The 22,326-nt window shown below is 39.7% G+C and overlaps 1 protein-coding gene across 1 annotated transcript; it reads left to right on the forward strand.

Moving 5' to 3' along the window:
- The first annotated feature begins 18,171 nt into the window (after window positions 1-18,171).
- Window positions 18,172-19,065, forward strand: LOC147639051 (uncharacterized). Its single transcript, XM_086786864.1, has one exon. The coding sequence runs from the start codon at window positions 18,279-18,281 to the stop codon at window positions 18,864-18,866; it is 588 nt and encodes a 195-aa protein (XP_086642990.1). The 5' UTR covers window positions 18,172-18,278; the 3' UTR covers window positions 18,867-19,065.
- The last annotated feature ends 3,261 nt before the right edge of the window (window positions 19,066-22,326 follow it).

The raw sequence follows: 22,326 nt of genomic DNA on the forward strand, positions 1-22,326 counted from the left end.
AGTGAGAGGCTCATATACTGTACACCCTAGTACCTTAGCGCCTACTATTGAGATTTACAAATGTCTAGGTGTGTTCGAGTGTCATCATGGAAGAGAGTGAGGCCTCCACCTCTCATAGCTTGATCTCTAATTGGTTCAATGGACAACAACCATATGGAAACCCTGAGCCCATCTCAAAAATGGATTTTCCAGTTTCACCGACACCTACTTATGGAAAGAGGGTCATGAACGCACCTCTAAATATCTCAAAATTGTTAGACTTTATGGCCTCACAAACTAGTACAACTATAACTGCCTGATTGAGTGGAGATCTTGAATTATTTGAAGTGATGAGAGCTCTCCTTAATGGGGAACTCAATGTCGAATTACCACCATTTGCTGACATGCATAAGGCATGTCCCCCAATATACAATGGAGACACCTCGAGTTGTACCCAAATCGATAGTCCTAGTGGAAGAAGAAAATACCAAATCTATGGTTAAAATTCCACTTAACAAACTGGGAAAATATTTTGAAGGTGATGAGTCTAACACATACTACTAATTATAGCCAAGGGAATCACAGTAATGGGAGTCCTTGGATGGTGGTGCAGGAGTGAGCATAATCACCATGAAATGTTGGGAGAAGATAGACAAGCCACGCCTAAAAGTCTCAAGATATCATTGTCAAGATGGCTGATGGTATTGTCACCAAACCTATTGGGATGCTACGAGATGTAAAGATCAAGGTCCTCAAACATCAGGTTAAACATACCTTCATTGTTATGCACTTTTTCAAACAACAAGAATTATATGAAATGATCTTAGAATGCCCATTTTGTAGGAGAAAGGAAGGTACATGACAGGTCTAAGAACCATATCTACCCCCAATTCGATGATTCCATCATCAGGGTTGATCTTATGACTTGTCGCATACATCCTATGGGTAGTGGAGGACTTTTTAAAAACCATTCAAACACCGCCACTCATTCAAACCCATTGTAACATTGCTATACTTTTAGAGAGAAGAGAATGAGGCACGGAAGGATCCGGCCCACAAGGATGTTGAGACAAACAAGCCATTGAGCTTGAAGATGATTTAAACTGGATACATATCATGGCTACAATTGATAGCTGGGGAGCTAGCGGATCTACATGGGTTACACCTAATGGTGAGGAGCTCCCTAAGGTCGTGCCCCTACGAATGATTCGTGCTCTACCTCTGATACCAAGGGGATAGGTTATAGTGAACTCAAGAGTCCACATGAGAGGACTCAAGCTCAAGCACCAATAGTGGTGAGGGGTCTGAAATAGAGACTGAAAGCGACACCAACTCCTTAGACACCACAAGAAAAATAGAGCCCACATATCCAAAGAAATTGTATAGGGAGTAGCTCTGAATTTAATACGAATTTCCAATCTAAAAGAGATGAAGTTCATCAAGATGCTAAGGAGCATCTTCGAAGATGGCGGAGACATAAACGATATGCAGTGAATCATCGTAAAAGGCTGCAAGAAAGAACCACTACCGCCCAGTGGCTCCAGTACATGGGTGCAGTTGACTTACATTGAAAGTTTATATATGATTAGAGAGAAGAGTTACAAAAGGTCCAGTATTGTAGACCACCCCCAATTGATATAGCTAAGTTGGAAGTCTCTGATAAACCATCTCGCTATAAGGAAACAAAATCGTGAACTTGCACAGAAGGAACGAGGGGCTAAGGCTGCAGAGCTAAAGCAATTGACGAAGGAAAGGAAAATGAGCCTGGTTTACGCCTAGCACCTGAGAATTACAAGTCATACACTATAGGGAAACGCAAGTTAGTGTTTTGATAATGCCAAACATAAACCCACAAGTGAGAGTGGGGGAGTCTTTGATGACGGGCCTGTAGAGGTCAAGGAAGTAGACTTGGCTGAACCAGTTTAAGATCCTAAGCTTGTCTACATAGCCAAGGACTTAAATAAGGCCAATGAGGCTGAACTTGAAGCTCTCCTAAAAGGAGTATAAGGATTGATTTGCATGGACATACCATGATACAAAGGGAATTCCTGTAGAGGTGGTATAACACACCATAAACATGGTACCCGAAGTTAAACCAGTCCAACATCGTACCCATCCTATGAATCCCAAATATGTAAGCATTGTTAAGGAAGAGATCGATAAACTCATTGAGTGTGGATTCATCTACTATGAGATTGAACACTTGGAATGGGTCTCACCCATTGTGCTTGTGCCCAAGAAGAATGGAAAACTTAGAGTGTGTGTTGATCTCAAGAAGAAAGTGAATGCTACCACTCGTAGGGATCAATACCCCTTGCCATATTCAGAACATGTGCTCGAATGAGTTGTAGGCAAGGAGGCTTATAGCTTTTTGGATGGAAATCAAGCTATAATCAAATTTTGATGGCACCTGAGGACTAAGCCAAAACAACCTTTGTCAGTTAGCATGGTGTATATGCTTATAGAGTTATGCCATTCAGTCTAACCAATCCACTAGCAACATTCCAAGGGCTTATGAATACTGCTTTTTTAAGGACTTCTTAATAAGAAAGTTTCTTGAAGCTTTCTTGGATGATTTGTTCATTCATTCATCTTGGAAAGGACACCTAGCATGCTTAAAAAAGGTGTTTAAAAGGTGTCAATTTTATCACATATCCTTAAACCCTTACAAATTCTAGTTTTGGGTGAAACACGGAGTTATTCTTAGGCATATAGTGTCCAAAAATGGGATTTCCACTGATGAGAGAAAAATCTAGGTCATCTCGGAATTACCCCCACCAACAAAATACAGATTCATAGGCCATGTCAGCTACTACCGTCGGTTTATTCTTTTCTATGCAGAAATAGCTCATCCTTTGTAACAAGCTATTGATTGTATTTATATGGATTGAGGAGTGTCAAGAAGCTTATGATGTGTTGAAGCAAGCCTTGGCCATTGCTCCAATCTTGCAAACACCTAGCTGGGATCTCATCTTTCATGTGCACATTGATGCCTCTAACTTTGCAATTGGATGTGTCCTAACATAGCCACGGAAACACAAATTGGACTATCTTATTAGTTTTGTAAGTCAGCAACTAGATGAGGCTGAAATCAACTACACCACCACTGGGCGTGAAGGGTTAACAATGGTTTATGTTATAAAGAAATTTCGGCATTACCTTCTTGTTGCTAACAAATTTGTTTTCCATGTTGATCACCATCAAGCCTTGTTGTATTTAGTAAACAAATCATGCTCCACGGGAAGTTTCATAAGGTGGTTGTTGATTCTTCTCGAGTTTGATGTCATAGTAGTTTTGAGGCCTGGCAAGAAACATGTCATAACCGATCATCTATCTCGCATACCTAATGGCAAAGCACCAATCGGGAGAAAATGATGATTTACCAGATGCTACACTATTTAAGGTTGAGGTTATTCCAGAATGGAGTGAGAAAATCGTTAACTTTTTAGCTAATGGTTTTCTAGAAGGAAAGGAACTAAGGAAAGATTTAGTAAGAAAGTTACTAAAAGAGAGTGCACCTTACCAACTTATTGCCGGAACTCTTTGTAGAAGAGGTAAGGATGACATACTAAGACGTTGCCCCAAGGAGGATGAATACTTATATATTATCGAACAAGCACACCAAGGGGTAGCTGGTGGTGGACACTTTGCACGTGACATTACAGCAGCAAGAAAAATATTCCGATCAAGGTATTGGTGGCTCACGCTCTTCAAAGATTGTGCACTATTTGTGAGGAGTGCCAACATTATGTAAAGCCACAGAAAAAGGACATGATGCCTGCATCTTGTCAAAGTCAACCAACCTTTTGAAAAATGGGACTTAGATTTCATTGATCCTATTAGTCCTGTTGCACGTGGCACACAAGCACGCTTCATCATTGTTGTCATAGATTATGTAACCAAATGGGCTAAAGCAAAAGCTTCACAAAAAGCGGATGCCATGGCGACTGCTAAGTTTCTCTGAGAACATCATTACATGCTTTGGATGTCCATTTGAGCTAGTGAGTGATCAAGGTAAGCATTTCATCGATGAGGTAATAAAAAATCTCACTAACACATTCATAATCGTTCACCATAAGTCAATGCCATATTACCCACATCCAAATGGCCAAGAAGAGAACACCAACAAGGTTCTTATCTCAATACTGATGACAAAGACTGTTGAGGCTCGATGCACTGACTAGGACTCTAAGTTCACATAAGCTTTATGGGTCTACCACACATCATACAAAGTTGTAATTGGTTGCACGCCTTTTAAGATGGTGTATGGACTTGAGGCAGCAATGTCTTGGGAGTTTATGATCCCTAGCTTAAGGGTAGATGTAAGTGAAAAGCTTGATGGTAATGAATTGGTGTATGGACTTGAGGCAGCAATGTCTTGGGAGTTTATGATCCCTAGCTTAAGGGTAGATGTAAGTGAAAAGCTTGATGGTAATGAATTGGCTGACCACTTATTTGTTTTCGAACAACTCACCGAGGAGAGACAAATTGTAGTGCAAACATGTTGCCAGAAAAGGACAAAGAAAGAAGTGGTTTTGACCGAAATCTCAAAGGACAAGGAGAACAAGGTAGGAGATATTGTACTTATGTATGGGGTCCATAGTGAAAAGAAAAAGCTTAAATATACTGGAAAGGGACCATTTAGGGTTTGTGAAATTACTCCACAAGGTACTATACATGTTGAGACTCTTGAGGAGAACAAGGTAGGAGATATTGTACTTATGTATGGGGTCCATAGTGAAAAGAAAAAGCTTGATATACTAGAAAGGGACCATTTAGGGTTTGTGAAATTACTCCACAAGGTACTATACATGTTGAGACTCTTGAGACGGAGTTCAAATTGTTGGTTTCCTTAATGGTAGTAAGTTTAAAAAATACTATGGACCTCTTACCAAAGAATCCTTACGTGCTTCTCATGACAAGAAAGCCGCCAAGGAAAGGGCCACTCAAAAGGAGACCTAATCCCAAGAGGAGGCAAGGGAAAGATGAGCCAAACTGCAACAACGTCGAGAAGGAAACCTTAGACCTGCTGCACAAGCCTTTGTGGAAGAGGTTGAAGGGGACATAGAGGAGCACATAGCACCTCTACGAACATCCATTTAATTGCCTAGCCCTTATGGTAAAGTGCTTTATAATGCACTACTTGATATGGGGGTTAGAAACAATCTAATTTCCTTCAAATGCATGGTACCAGTTGGGAAAACCCCAACTCATAGATACCTCCTTAAAGGTGAAAGGTATCCGTAGTAGAAATACCAAGGTTCTTGGGATATTATAAATAGAGATATACTGTGATGGGGCAGCAAAACTAGTGGTGGGAGACTTCCTTGTTATGCCTGCCAAAACATTACCTGAACCAATAATACTTGGTCGTACATGGATGAAGGCTGCAGGATGTATGATTGACTGGCCGACAAGGTGTCTCTCTGTGGGTGAAACCACAACTGAACAATCTACTCACATAAACCCCTACCACATCTTACTATTATCGAGGGTCGCAGAGGAGGAAGCTTCTACATCCACAAAAATCTATGGAAACCCCCTCCACTTCAACATCCAATATTAAAAAAACTCTTGATTCTTCTACCTCCACACAACAAACACCTGCATATATCAAAAGAATGAACAGATATGACGGGCTAAAAAGAGGCAACCCAAATCTACCTTGAAATGGATTCCCAATATTTCTCAATCCATACCACCTCAATCGACCAAGAAAGGAGGACCTCAACACACAAGTCAGCGCAGGAAGTCCAAGTTACAAGCTACCCCAACATGGATCCCAAAATGCTTATTAAAAGCTTAAGGCTACTATGAGAGTATCCATTGTATTTAAATACCAAAACATAAAAGTATACCATTAGTCTCACTGTCGCCACTTACAAATTCCCAAATCTCCTCATCAATGATGGATAAAGGCTTCAACAGCTCCAATGCCAACAAAGGAAAAGCTATTGAAAAAGAATCTTCACCACTAATGCCTAGAAAAGTCTAGATCCCAAAGAGAAACCCTATCACATAAGACATGGTGATTGATCGTGAAGCCTCTACATCATAAAAAGGTTACAAAACCATTATTGGTTATCCAAGCCCCAACCCCATTGGTCTCCCTAGAGCATCCCACTATGCAAGTGTCAACTTCATTCCTCATTTATAAGGGTGAACTCATAAGCTCCATCCGGTCTTATGAGAGCCCTTTGCTGCCATTAAAGCTGGAAGCTGACCCGCCACCACAACAAGGAACAAAAAACACCCCTAGCTAGCAAACATTGATGGTGGAGAAAATTTGGAAGGGATGGTTACAAAAAACGTACAATAACTTCCGCGAGGTCAAGGTATGAAGGGAGGACTTACGTTAATATCATTACCTTTACCCTCCACGTTTTGTTCCTCGACAAAGTTCATGTCCATGTCCATATTAAGAGGAAACTTGTAAGATTCCTCCCCCAACCCCTTTTTGATGTCTAGTATATTCCCCTATAATCAATTCCTTTTCTAAAATATAAGAGATCTTGTTTGTGGCTGTTTTAACCTAGAGAGAGAAAATATTCTAGAGAGAGAATATTCAGATTTTGAATATTTTTGGATAGAAAAATATCTCTTATAATTCAGATGAGCTCCCCTGAATCAGAAATTCAAAAAGAATTTTCCAATGTGCAATTGGAATTAATTAGAAATAGGTATAAAGAACCTTAGTCTAAGGGTCTAGATTTTCATAAATCTTTGGGATTATGGTCCAATTAAGGTTCCTATGGGCCAATAGCATCAATCCATGTGTAAGGAGGAGATAAATCCAATTTGTAAAAGAAGATACCCAAAAATGAGTAAATGCTCACATAAGATGAAGAGTTGAAAATGTACAAGGTTTATTAGTAAATAAACACATATGTAAGGAAGGGGAGTTCTTTAAAGGAGGTGCATATTTCACATAAGATGAAGAGTTGAAAATGTACAAGGTTATTAGTAAAAAAAACTATGACACATATGTAAGGAAGGGGAATTCTTTAAAGGAGGTGCATATTTCACATAAGATGAAGAGTTGAAAATGTACAAGGTTTATTAGTAAATAAACACATATGTAAGGAAGGGGAGTTCTTTAAAGGAGGTGCATATTTCACATAAGATGAAGAGTTGAAAATGTACAAGGTTATTAGTAAAAAAAAAAACTATGACACATATGTAAGGAAGAGGAGTTCTTTAAAGGAGGTGCATATTTCACATAAGATGAAGAGTTGAAAATGTACAAGGTTTATTGGTAAAAAACTATGAGCAATAAAATTTTGACACATATGTAAGGAAGGGGAATTCTTTAAAGGAGGTGCATATTTCACATGCTTGAATGAGTTTTAAACTCAAAAATAATGTGATATTTTTATCTCTCATCTCTCTTGAACCAAACCAAATCAAAATGGAACCAAACCGAATCAAAAAGTAACCAAACTAGGTCCAAATCTAGTCCAAATTCAACCAAACTGACTTGGAAAATTCTAGAATCAGTTTGTTTGGTTAGGAGCTCAAATTTTCCTATAAATAGAAGCCTCCCCTTGTTGAAAAAAATATATAGTGTCTTATGCTTTGTCACTCTACTCCACCTAAGCCAAAATATATAGTGTCTTATGCTTTGTCACTCTACTCCACCTAAGCCAAAATATATAGTGTCTTATGCTTTGTCACTCTACTCCACCTAAGCCAAAATATATAGAGTCTTATGCCTTGTTACTCTACTCCTCCTAAGCCAAAATAGATAGTGTCTTATGCTTTGTTACTCTACTCCACCTAAGCCAAAATATAGAGTGTCTTATGCTTTATTACTCTACTCCACCTAAGCCAAAATATAGAGTGTCTTAGGCATTGTTACTCTACTCTACCTAAGCCAAGAACTGTGAATTCTTTAATAATTCACTAGTTTTTGATACTTCTCTCTTTCTTCAATCCCCATTGGTGGCTCCATCAACATACTAAACCAATTGATTGGTTGGGGGCCTCTACCGTGAATAAAGAATCAAGCAAATTATAAGGTAAGTACATTGAATTTTTGATCTTTTCTATGATTTCTCAATGATTCTCTCTTCTCAACCCCTCTCAAGCTTGAGAAGTTTAATTGGTATGGTTTTTTTTAAATGCTATTGAAGTTAATTGGTGAATAGTAGTGAAGAGTTACATAATTTAATAAATGCTATAGAAGTTAATTTCCACTTATATTTAAATTCTAATGGTTTTTATAATTTCTCTCTCTCACTCAAGAAATGGTCATACTCATGACCCATTCTCAATCCAAATGAAGCTTTTCATAAAGCTTTTCCTTAATCCAAGATTAAGCTATGCTTGAGGCCAAATTAATGGCTTTTTGCTATGCTTTTAGTTTATGCACATTGATGATTCAATCCATTATGGATTGATGACCCAATTAGAGACCATTCTAATTGTTTTCTTAATGATCCAATTAGAGACCATTATGGATTGATGATCCAATTAGAGACCATTCTAATTGTTTTCTTAATGATCCAATTAGAGACTATTATGGATTGATGATCCAATTAGAGACCATTCTAATTAATTCTTTAATAATAAGCTTTATCCTTTAGAAAAAAAAATTGAGATTTATCAGTCATAGTAGCGGAGCTATGGCAAAAGTTTTATAGAAATTACGCATAAAATAAATTCATTCAAAGCATAAAAAGAGGACTTCCTACCATATTCTAGGAACTATCATCCTAGATTAATTAAAAGAATTTTATTATGCATGGAGATGTGGATGTTTGCATGTAGATGTAGATGTATAGATGTAGATGTGGATGTGGAGGTGGATGGATGCATGTAGATGTAGATGTATAGATGTAGATGTGAATGGAGATGTGGATGTATGCATGTAGATGTAGATGTATAGATGTGGATGTGGATGTATACATGTAGATGTAGATGTATAGATACGGATGTGGATGTGGAGGTGGATGTATACATGTAGATGTAGATGTATAGATGTAGATGTGGATGTGGAGGTAGATGGATGCATGTAGATGTAGATGTATAGATGTAGATGGGAATGCAGATATGGATGTATGCATGTAGATGTAGATGTATAGATGTAGATGTGGATGTGGAGGTGGATGGATGCATGTAGATGTAGATGTATAGATGTAGATGTGAATGGAGATGTGGATGTATGCATGTAGATGTAGATGTATGGAGGTGAATGTGAATGTGGATGTGGATGTATGCATAGAGATGTAGATGTATGCATGTAGATGTGAATGTACGCATATAGATGTGGATGTATGGATGTGAATATACGATATGCGATGTGAGGGAATCTGAAGTGATGAGATAGAAATGATGTGATGGGATGAGTATACATATAAATGGAATATGGAATAAGTAATGTAGATTGATGAAGGATAATGTGGAAAAATGAAAGTTAAAATAGAAATTGTGTTGTAAACTGTTTGTAAATACTGTTTGTAAATGCTGTTTGTAAATGATTGTTTTATGTCAAGAATGCTGGGGGAGCATTTTGACCGTCTTGTGATTAAAGTCGTGATGGTAAAGTTGCAATTGCTGACGGGGAGTCAATGAAGGACGTCTCGCGTAGCAAGGTCGGCCGAGGTCTTGACCAGCCTCGGTGCGATTAAAATGGTGAGCTTCCGGTACGGTGGATGAGGGGCCAAGGAAGCGGCCTATGCGTGAAGCGCTAGGTTACCTGCGAAGGATCCTAGAGGGTGCTGACCATACGGTGCTCGGGCTCTGGGTTGCCTAGGATACCCACGCGTGCGTCGAGGAAGATATTGGAACAGAGTTGGAGTTGTTTTCTGAAATCGAGCATGGATCTGGTTGATTGACCTTGCTGGTCTTCAATGGATGAGTCCATGGCTCCTTATATGGATCTGTTGGTTGATCTTGCTGATCTTCAACGAGAGTCCATCTTGTTAAGTGATTATATTGCCAAGTATTATGGGCTAGGAACTATCGAAACGGCTCCTGAGCGTTCTAGTTGCCAATGATGCCATAGATACTCTGATGAAGGAATGATGGGAAATTAAGAATCAATTGGATAAATTGGAAGATGGTGATCAATGATACTAGGGTTTTATTAAAGGATTGTTTTAAACTGGTTGAATCTGGTTGAAAAAGGCAATTTCATATTGGGTGTGTGAGTGGTGTGACTAGTTTTATTTTGCATGAACATCCGGCTAGGGGGCCTTGGAACTCTTTTCCTTGGTACCCGGGACAAAACCTAACCAAATTTTTAATTGGATCCCATCACTACAGTGGTTGGGCGGTTGGCTAACCCATGGGATTGGATGGGGTTAGGCTGGACTGATGGATCCGTAAATCGAGACTCAAACTTTTGTTTTTACGATAGAAAAAAAAAATCCGGACAGTAACTGTTCTATGGATAGGAATCAACGGCTGTGCCTCTTGAATGGGGAAAAAAGCGTTGATCCCAATGATCCAAGTGCAAGTTTCTCCCTTGAACTGACTAAGTATCTTATAGATGTAATTGGATCATCTCGATCAGAAATGATCTTGACTACGTTAGAGTAAAAAGTTATCCTGGTGGAATCGCCCGTGCTCCTGGTTAAGAAAGTTTTTCCGGGTTCAGTTTTGGAACAACCGACGGATTAGTCTCTTATCCGGATATCCGTGGGCGAGGCCCCGAGTCTGGGATCCCTGTCCCGCGCGAGAAGCGCTACTTCCGCTGCCAGTACCCCGAATCCGTTGCTCGGTGGGAACAGGGATCTTACAGTTGGTATCAGAGCATTTGGTTAATAAAGATCAACTGAGAAGACAAATATATCAAAAATTTATCAAGAAACACAAAAAGGTTATAATTGTGTGATATAATTCATACAATTTGATATTCAAACTGAAACTCGTAAATTGGTAATTGGGTCTTCAGATGGAAGTGCCGCAATTATATAGAATCCCTGACTTGCTTGAGGCCTAGACATGATAGTATTTACCTTATAATTCCAAGGGCCGTGACTACCCGTATATACCGAGAGTATACTGCAGCTCTTTACTGACAGTATATACGAGTAAATCTAAGACTTGAAATTATAAGCATTAATGCTATCCAGATGATGATTTCGAATGTGATTGATATGATTTTTAATTCTGTTTGAGAATTGATGAATTGATTGGGATTCTGATTGAAAATGCTAATTGAAAAAAAAATGTTGATTTTTAAAAATTAGTGGAAATATAATAAAACCACAATGAGGGGGAATGGGACGAGTCCCTGTGATGATATTCATAACTAGAATGATGATAACGAATTCAGCAAATCACTATGAGATTAGTGGGTTGTGCGGTCAGATTGCTACTGTTAATACTTGACCGGTAGATCAAGTTAAGGGATGTCAAATTGAGAACTTGCTTGACTGAAATTTCCGTGTGGAGGAATGTTCCGAAGGAAACTTTTCGGTCTAATGGACTAGTATCATGTTAAAGATATGAATGATATAATCTGAATGAATTGTTATTTAATGATGAGTTCTATATAAGGGATATTTATCCCAGTGTTCTGTTGGGTTGACCACCCAGAATATAAGGAACCCCAGAATAAAATTGGATCTTAAGAATAAGAGCTGTCCTCTACCTTGCGAGATGAGGACATCTCGCACTTTTTAAGTGGGGTAGGATGTAAGATTCCTCCCCAGCCTTCGAGGTATATAGGAGTAAGAATCTCCCTTTTGGATCTTATAATTATTCCCTCTCTAAAATAAAAGAAAGTTTCTGTTTAAAAAAGGAATACCCTTTTCCTAAAATACTTCTAAGGAGTCACGCCTATTTTAAGGATTTAGAACAATGAGTTTAGAAGTGAGAATCGGTGTTTTGGATACCAAGGTTTTGGTTTTCATTCGAGTATGGCCCAAAAGGAAGTTCTTTATCTCTTGGGGAGTATAAGAAGTTATCCCCCAGATATTGTGATCATTATATCTGAATTCAATGAAAGTAGGTGACTTAGCCTACAAGTTTCTTTTATCTCCTCATCTCAAAATTCTTAATGCCTTCTATAGAAAAATGTGTCAAACACAAATCATGGAAAGACGGTAAAACTTCAGTGGCAAGTTACCGTTGGCTTCTAGGTTACGCTAGCTCCTTCCTTTATATAAGTCGTAACTTTTACTTGTCGCTCACAGTAATCTTACTCCCATCAATCTCCTTTCTTTCTTAATCTCCTTCATGGCTTGGCAACATGAATTAGTTTTATCCCTGATGATTTCTCACCTTCAAGACGCAAGAGAGTCTGTGAAGAAAGACTTTATAGAACAGTATGAGCGCTCACTTTTTCCTCACCTAGGAACTTCTGTAGCGCAGACCAAATGGCGGACCTATCAAAACATAACTAGGGTAACACCCTGGGGTCAGCAGCACTTTCGTAACAATGTCCGCTTGGCCATGGTTATTGAAGCTTTGGGTTTGGGTCCTCGATACTACTGCGTCATGAGATCAAGGCATCTTGGGTTTTCTGAGCGGGTCTTCTTACTGGCGTGTTTTCTTCCTCATGAGAAGATATGCCTTTATCCCGTTTTTGGCTTGCCTCTCAGAGGTCCTTTTGTTAGATCACCTCATACCACTGAGATAGGTGCGGCAATAACCAGCAGAATCATTCCCATAGATGAGTTACCCTATACTTGTGCAGCTTGTGAGGACTGCTTTTGTGACCATATGATGGACGGGCTTATGGAAGTGTAAAGAGTTTCTCTATCTTTACTGTATAAGTTCCGAGAATGAATAAAGTTTAAATCTTGTTCTTATTTTGAATCTTGCTCTCTTTAAGACTTTTCTTGGTGGTTAATCGTGATTAAAATTTTTCTCTAAGTCTCATATTCGTGCATCTTGCGAAATTATTCCAAGTTGCGAGATGAGGACATCTCGCGTTTTTTAAGTGGGGTAGAATGTAAGATTCCTCCCCCAACCCCTTTTTGATGTCTAGTATATTCCCCTATAATCAATTCCTTTTCTAAAATATAAGAGATCTTGTTTGTGGCTGTTTTAACCTAGAGAGAGAAAATATTCTAGAGAGAGAATATTCAGATTTTGAATATTTTTGGATAGAAAAATATCTCTTATAATTCAGATGAGCTCCCCTGAATCAGAAATTCAAAAAGAATTTTCCAATGTGCAATTGGAATTAATTAGAAATAGGTATAAAGAACCTTAGTCTAAGGGTCTAGATTTTCATAAATCTTTGGATTATGGTCCAATTAAGGTTCCTATGGGCCAATAGCATCAATCCATGTGTAGGGAGGAGATAAATCCAATTTGTAAAAGAAGATACCCAAAAATGAGTAAATGCTCACATAAGATGAAGAGTTGAAAATGTACAAGGTTTATTAGTAAATAAACACATATGTAAGGAAGGGGAGTTCTTTAAAGGAGGTGCATATTTCACATAAGATGAAGAGTTGAAAATGTACAAGGTTATTAGTAAAAAAAACTATGACACATATGTAAGGAAGGGGAATTCTTTAAAGGAGGTGCATATTTCACATAAGATGAAGAGTTGAAAATGTACAAGGTTTATTAGTAAATAAACACATATGTAAGGAAGGGGAGTTCTTTAAAGGAGGTGCATATTTCACATAAGATGAAGAGTTGAAAATGTACAAGGTTATTAGTAAAAAAAAAAACTATGACACATATGTAAGGAAGAGGAGTTCTTTAAAGGAGGTGCATATTTCACATAAGATGAAGAGTTGAAAATGTACAAGGTTTATTGGTAAAAAACTATGAGTAATAAAATTTTGACACATATGTAAGGAAGGGGAATTCTTTAAAGGAGGTGCATATTTCACATGCTTGAATGAGTTTTAAACTCAAAAATAATGTGATATTTTTATCTCTCATCTCTCTTGAACCAAACCAAATCAAAATGGAACCAAACCGAATCAAAAAGTAACCAAACTAGGTCCAAATCTAGTCCAAATTCAACCAAACTGACTTGGAAAATTCTAGAATCAGTTTGTTTGGTTAGGAGCTCAAATTTTCCTATAAATAGAAGCCTCCCCTTGTTGAAAAAAATATATAGTGTCTTATGCTTTGTCACTCTACTCCACCTAAGCCAAAATATATAGTGTCTTATGCTTTGTCACTCTACTCCACCTAAGCCAAAATATATAGAGTCTTATGCCTTGTTACTCTACTCCTCCTAAGCCAAAATAGATAGTGTCTTATGCTTTGTTACTCTACTCCACCTAAGCCAAAATATAGAGTGTCTTATGCTTTATTACTCTACTCCACCTAAGCCAAAATATAGAGTGTCTTAGGCATTGTTACTCTACTCTACCTAAGCCAAGAACTGTGAATTCTTTAATAATTCACTAGTTTTTGATACTTCTCTCTTTCTTCAATCCCCATTGGTGGCTCCATCAACATACTAAACCAATTGATTGGTTGGGGGCCTCTACCGTGAATAAAGAATCAAGCAAATTATAAGGTAAGTACATTGAATTTTTGATCTTTTCTATGATTTCTCAATGATTCTCTCTTCTCAACCCCTCTCAAGCTTGAGAAGTTTAATTGGTATGGTTTTTTTTAAATGCTATTGAAGTTAATTGGTGAATAGTAGTGAAGAGTTACATAATTTAATAAATGCTATAGAAGTTAATTTCCACTTATATTTAAATTCTAATGGTTTTTATAATTTCTCTCTCTCACTCAAGAAATGGTCATACTCATGACCCATTCTCAATCCAAATGAAGCTTTTCATAAAGCTTTTCCTTAATCCAAGATTAAGCTATGCTTGAGGCCAAATTAATGGCTTTTTGCTATGCTTTTAGTTTATGCACATTGATGATTCAATCCATTATGGATTGATGACCCAATTAGAGACCATTCTAATTGTTTTCTTAATGATCCAATTAGAGACCATTATGGATTGATGATCCAATTAGAGACCATTCTAATTGTTTTCTTAATGATCCAATTAGAGACTATTATGGATTGATGATCCAATTAGAGACCATTCTAATTAATTCTTTAATAATAAGCTTTATCCTTTAGAAAAAAAAATTGAGATTTATCAGTCATAGTAGCGGAGCTATGGCAAAAGTTTTATAGAAATTACGCATAAAATAAATTCATTCAAAGCATAAAAAGAGGACTTCCTACCATATTCTAGGAACTATCATCCTAGATTAATTAAAAGAATTTTATTATGCATGGAGATGTGGATGTTTGCATGTAGATGTAGATGTATAGATGTAGATGTGGATGTGGAGGTGGATGGATGCATGTAGATGTAGATGTATAGATGTAGATGTGAATGGAGATGTGGATGTATGCATGTAGATGTAGATGTATAGATGTGGATGTGGATGTATACATGTAGATGTAGATGTATAGATACGGATGTGGATGTGGAGGTGGATGTATACATGTAGATGTAGATGTATAGATGTAGATGTGGATGTGGAGGTAGATGGATGCATGTAGATGTAGATGTATAGATGTAGATGGGAATGCAGATATGGATGTATGCATGTAGATGTAGATGTGGATGTGGAGGTGGATGGATGCATGTAGATGTAGATGTATAGATGTAGATGTGAATGGAGATGTGGATGTATGCATGTAGATGTAGATGTATGGAGGTGAATGTGAATGTGGATGTGGATGTATGCATAGAGATGTAGATGTATGCATGTAGATGTGAATGTACGCATATAGATGTGGATGTATGGATGTGAATATACGATATGCGATGTGAGGGAATCTGAAGTGATGAGATAGAAATGATGTGATGGGATGAGTATACATATAAATGGAATATGGAATAAGTAATGTAGATTGATGAAGGATAATGTGGAAAAATGAAAGTTAAAATAGAAATTGTGTTGTAAACTGTTTGTAAATACTGTTTGTAAATGCTGTTTGTAAATGATTGTTTTATGTCAAGAATGCTGGGGGAGCATTTTGACCGTCTTGTGATTAAAGTCGTGATGGTAAAGTTGCAATTGCTGACGGGGAGTCAATGAAGGACGTCTCGCGTAGCAAGGTCGGCCGAGGTCTTGACCAGCCTCGGTGCGATTAAAATGGTGAGCTTCCGGTACGGTGGATGAGGGGCCAAGGAAGCGGCCTATGCGTGAAGCGCTAGGTTACCTGCGAAGGATCCTAGAGGGTGCTGACCATACGGTGCTCGGGCTCTGGGTTGCCTAGGATACCCACGCGTGCGTCGAGGAAGATATTGGAACAGAGTTGGAGTTGTTTTCTGAAATCGAGCATGGATCTGGTTGATTGACCTTGCTGGTCTTCAATGGATGAGTCCATGGCTCCTTATATGGATCTGTTGGTTGATCTTGCTGATCTTCAACGAGAGTCCATCTTGTTAAGTGATTATATTGCCAAGTATTATGGGCTAGGAACTATCGAAACGGCTCCTGAGCGTTCTAGTTGCCAATGATGCCATAGATACTCTGATGAAGGAATGATGGGAAATTAAGAATCAATTGGATAAATTGGAAGATGGTGATCAATGATACTAGGGTTTTATTAAAGGATTGTTTTAAACTGGTTGAATCTGGTTGAAAAAGGCAATTTCATATTGGGTGTGTGAGTGGTGTGACTAGTTTTATTTTGCATGAACATCCGGCTAGGGGGCCTTGGAACTCTTTTCCTTGGTACTCGGGACAAAACCTAACCAAATTTTTAATTGGATCCCATCACTACAGTGGTTGGGCGGTTGGCTAACCCATGGGATTGGATGGGGTTAGGCTGGACTGATGGATCCGTAAATCGAGACTCAAACTTTTGTTTTTACGATAGAAAAAAAAAAATCCGGACAGTAACTGTTCTATGGATAGGAATCAACGGCTGTGCCTCTTGAATGGGGAAAAAAGCGTTGATCCCAATGATCCAAGTGCAAGTTTCTCCCTTGAACTGACTAAGTATCTTATAGATATAATTGGATCATCTCGATCAGAAATGATCTTGACTACGTTAGAGTAAAAAGTTATCCTGGTGGAATCGCCCGTGCTTCCGGTTAAGAAAGTTTTTCCGGGTTCGGTTTTGGAACAACCGACGGATTAGTCTCTTATCCGGATATCCGTGGGCGAGGCCCCGAGTCTGGGATCCCTGTCCCGCGCGAGAAGCGCTACTTCTGCTGCCAGTACCCCGAATCCGTTGCTCGGTGGGAACAGGGATCTTACAAAACTTGTTGGAAAAAAGCTAACCCATGACAAGATTACACCTTGAACCAACAATGTACATTAATATAGCAACTATGCACATACTAAAAATCCGACTAACCATACAAATTTTAAAAAAAGATGATGATAAGGAGCACATATCAAATAGAAGAATGAAGTACGAATCTACTGTGACTACAAGCCGTGAGCATGGACTTTTCGTGGACCCACACGAGTGACCCTATCTTGGACCTGGATTGCTAGGAATGGTACTATTGAGACAGAGAAGCTAAGTATTCCTCCTTTCCAGACCCACTTATGTTATTTTTATGCACCATTAGGGGAGAGATGTTGTGGAGCCACCTTTGTGGACATGTTCTACCTACAGCTCCATCCCCTTGCACCATGCCTTACCTACAAAGCATCGCATGTTGTACATAGCGTCCTTCTTATTTTGGTAGTATAGAACTTATTTTAGGTGCTATGGGATAGGACTATTGCAGTCAATGTAGGAGAGACACCACAACGACATGATCATGTGAGTGTATGTTACCTAGTGGAAGGACCCCAACAAGATAGAACCGCACATGAATAGCTTGTAGAGAAGTGGAGGAGGGCAAGAACTTATGGACTTACACCATCGATTATGGCATATATATTTCCACTTCCTTGTCCCTTCTTGGGTACAGTGGGTGATTTCCTAGATAGCTTAGCTCACGGTGGCTACTTAGCTAACTTACCTATAGTACCTATGCCATATCATAGTGAGGATACACTCAGACCATTGCGTAGTAGACGAGAGGATGAGCTCTCTGGTTTGCCTTCTCCTATCTCTTCGATGCTTAGGCAGGTGGGAGAGAAGGTGGGTGTGGGGAGGGAAGTTGGCGGAGGAGGTTCAACCGAGGGAGGTGGGCGAGCGGCGCAGGTAAGGTATCTATTAAAAAAAAAACTCTTTTCAAAAAAAAGAAAAAAAAACTTTCATCGAGGACTAGGAAGGAGATATTGTTGTTCTTTTTGTGTATAAAGTAGGGTGGCCACCCCATCTAAAACTTTGGATTTATTTTCTGGGGTTAGGCGCTAGGGTTTTCGATAGGGTTTCCAGATACTTCGTGTGTAGGAAACAGTGGGAGCCTTTAGCTTGTCGCTATTTTCTGGCTTCACTCACTATGAGCCCATCAGGGATTCTGCTGGCTTCCCCGGCAGTGCAGGCGAGCGCCCGAGTGTGCAGAGTGGTAGAGAATCCATCTGTGGCATCAATGTTGGGCGCATCTGGGAGAGCCCAGTTGAAGGCCTTGTTCAATTCCGCAGGCATCGTATTTTCCAACAGAGGGGCCTGCAGGCTCAACATCTCTGCAGCTTACAATTCCAACCGCTACAACAACAACAACTACAACGACTACTACGATGACATAGTGGTGGATATGGACCCCGAGAAGATGCTGAAGCCAGGGGACCCCAACACCTACCAGGCCACCATCAGAAAGGCCATGCCCGTGGGGTACTGGGTCACCATGCCCAGTGGGCGGGAGGCCTTCCTGCCCGCGCAGGACCTGGGGTTTTTGGGCGGCCTCGAAAAGCTCAGACAGATCTTCCAGCCCGGACAGGAGGTCACGGTCCGTGTGGTCACCAGGGGTGGGTCTGGACGTGAGGTGCTGTCCTTGAAGAAGCCTGACCCTAACAAGCCTGATCCACCGCCCAAGCCCCTGAGGAAGGAATTTGAAGGTGGGAGGAGACGCCGCCCATCGCAGTACTAGGTTAGTGCCTACCTTCTTTGTTTGGGTCCGCCTTGTGGTGTGTTCTTTTGTCTTTGGGGCCATTGTAAATGGCAGTTGTCTGCTCTCTTAGCCTATGGATTTGTGTACAGATTGAACCTTCAAGGCAGAATTACGTAACATGAGGGTGTAGTGTTTGACCCTTTGTACTGCTTTTAGTTGCTCTGATTTTCTGCTCTTATTCTTACTTTGGTCTTAACTGGCTTTTTCTTTTCTTTTGGTTATCTGTGTCTATGATTATGTATGTGAACATTGTAGCAGGATCAATGGTGGGGTCTGTTCCCTTGTCTTGCCTGTGCTAAATGAAAAAGAGGAGTATTTGTTTGATCTAGCCTAGAATACTCTTGACGATGATGGCACCATGATCATGATTGGTTCAACGTATCAATTGTGCACCTTAAGGCATCTTGCATATAAAGTAGATAGTCTTTTGAGTGTGCGTTGTAGTAGTGAAGTAGGAGACATTCATGGATTTGTGGTAAGCAATGAGTATTGCCAAGATAGTTTCAACTTTGCATTATCCACTTGTAAGTATTTGTGACCCCCAAAACACATGGTTTTGTAGGCATCCACCCTCATATGTGGGGTTTTTTGTAGCTTCTTGAGTGTTTGGGACCTTAGCCATTCCAAATCCCAATACTATGTATGATCCGTGTCGGCCCCCCAAGTGGAAGAGATCAAAAGATGGAAAAGGTTTTAGAGGTAGGAGTTTTGCACTCAACTGAAAAATTGTATTCTTGTGAATTGATGCCTTATTGTTTAGCAAGGCTTATTTGAAATTAACTTTTTTAAGGTGGTTTACAATGAGGAGCAGAGGTTTGGAGAATAATAATCAAATCTTATGTAAGGAGTACAAATTTGGCTTAACTTATATGCTGGATGTGAAGATTTTGTGGAAGAAGCAAAAATTGCAGAATTGCGTATTACAATCTTGTATATAAGAGAGTTTTGACCCATGAGTATCATCATCATAGATGGGAGATTCAAACCCTAAAGCTGATAAAGTGGAAGTAAAGGAGGGATAGAAGAGAGGAAGTAATAGAGATGGAGGGATAGAAGAGAGGAAGTGATAGAGATGGAGCTAAAAAAGAAGAAATGACTTGAAGGATTTGGATGGAGAGGAGAGAGATAGGTAGAGAGGTGAAGAGTGAAAGAGAGGAGAAAGGGACGTAGGGAGAGGATGGAGATGGCTATAACAAGATGTTAATATAATATGAGAGAGAGAGAGAGAGAGAGAGAGATGAGGATCCTATGCAATATTTTAAGGAAAGAGAGGCCGATGGGGGTACCTCTCATTGATTGGCTTTCTATTTTGATGGATTATGAAGATCACTCTATAGACTGTAAAAGGTGTGTGTTCCCCGTCCAAGAATTATCGCATGTGGCGTACTGTGTTTCAAGGTCAATGGGATATGTTTTGTGCTGTGGAGCATAAACAACATTCCATGGCTGGACAAATGTATGATTACAAGGAATTTTGTGTGTTCTATAATGGGCACCCCACTACACAATTAGGGGTCATGATTGCAATGAAATCTCAGTTTAAGCCATCATTGGTTATGCAGGATATTCGGGGGCGGTTCATTGTTGTGGAAGTGGAGTTTATGTATGAAACATTATTGTGGGGTTGTATGTGCCTAATGGTGTTGCACATCATTAGGCATCGTCAATTATGGGACGATTTATTGTGTTTGTGCAATGTTAAGCCTGGCTTTGTGCTGGGCAATTTTAATGTATGTGAATTGATGGAGCATGCTTCTACACCTCACTTTATTATGGATTGGCCGGAGAGGCTCAACTAGAATGTATTTGCCAATCAAGTTTTGAAACAAGATATGTGGTCATGGCTACACCCGCATGAGAGAGGATTTACATATGCCTCTCAATAGTACGTGGTGTTATGGGCTACCACACCTCCAAGAGGGAACTCAATGGATTCACCTAAAGGAAGAGCAATTGAACACAACTGTCGTAGATCACTTACCAATGCTACCACACCTCCAAGAGGGAACTCAATGCATTCACCTAAAGGAAGAGCAATTGAACACAACTGTCGTAGGTCACTTACCAATGCTTCAAACTTGAGTCCCTTGAGGCCTCTAAGCTCACTTGTTAAACTCCAAACCTCCAAGCTCCACCTCCACGTTGTCACCATAGAGTCGCTTACATCGTCGCATAAGGCAATCGTTCTCTCTCACTCTCCCACACAAGCATGAATCATACAAGCATAGAAGAGGCACAAGTGCTAGAATGCTCTCTCTCAATCTCTCTCAAGACACCATGAAGAGCTCTCAATAGCACAACGGGGGATTGTCCCCTTTCATTGAGAAAATGCCTTATATACAATTGGCCCTTATTCACACTTGGGCACCCAAAACTTACTTAACTAAGGCCTTGGGTGGCCAATATCTCATAATGTATAACTTTTATAGTGCCTTTTCATCATGACCCTTATTAATGTCCTCAATTGGAGGAGCATACTTGTTAATCCAAAATGGGATTAACATCCCACCTACCTGATGCAGGTTTTGTCCTCAGAACCTGTTTACTGAGGTCGAAAGACCTGGTCACCAAACTCATGACGGTAGAGGTTTTGGTGTGACTGAAGCTTTTTGAGGGTTCTTCTGAATGCTGAGTGTGAACGGCAAAACCCTGTGTCCACCATGTCTTCGAACGTGACATGCATGTATGCAGGAAGACACCATAGACGGATGGACATGTGCTGGAGTTCTTGTACTTGCTGGGCATGAATAGCTATGGGCTCGTGGTTGTGGGTAACGTCTTTCTAGAGTTGCTCCTTAGCCTATTCCAATTTTGCCTTAAGGTCCGTATTCTCTTTGATTTTCTAAACAATATTTTGGTGTAGAACCAAATTACTGCTTTCTAGTGACTTGTATCTGGTCTCTTGCTCTTCAGTGGCCTTCAAACTCTTCATGGTGACATCTTGATGCATGGCCTTTGCTGCTGCCAAGTGTTCCTTTAAGGTTTGTATTTGCGTGTTTGACTCATTAAACTGCTTCCAAAGTGCAGCGTTACGATCATGCAGCATGTGTGTAGTGGGGAGGTGGCAGTGCCATACCCTTTGCTTCTGCTCCCATATTGGTGCACTTGTGCTTGTGGCCCCTTCTAGTCGAGCATGCGGTAGGTTTAATAGTTCATCCAAACCTTCCATTGTTTCTTGCATGGACTGTTCATAATCAATATTCTGTAGGAAGGATAGCTGGGGAAGTCTTTCTTCATCCTCTAGATGCCTTCTTTTGCTCGGGCTCATGGATCTTTTACCTGTATCCAGTTGGGCTGCTGGATCTTGCACTGGGGTTGTTGCTGTCTCGATTTCTTGTGATTCTTCAGCTAGCACTGGAATTGATGCTGCTAGCTCTGGTTTTATCTTTGCAGGTGTGTCTGCCAAGGTAGAATCCTTGCGTGGGGACATGTTTGTGAA

This window comes from Cibotium barometz, chromosome 4, assembly GCF_041138505.1.
Source record: "Cibotium barometz isolate CiBa-2024 chromosome 4, ASM4113850v1, whole genome shotgun sequence".
NCBI lineage: Eukaryota > Viridiplantae > Streptophyta > Polypodiopsida > Cyatheales > Cibotiaceae > Cibotium > Cibotium barometz.

Excerpts from the sequence above, each read along its gene's own strand:
- LOC147639051 (XM_086786864.1), top strand. The coding sequence starts at position 18,279 with ATGAGCCCATCAGGGATTCTGCTGGCTTCCCCGGCAGTGCAGGCGAGC.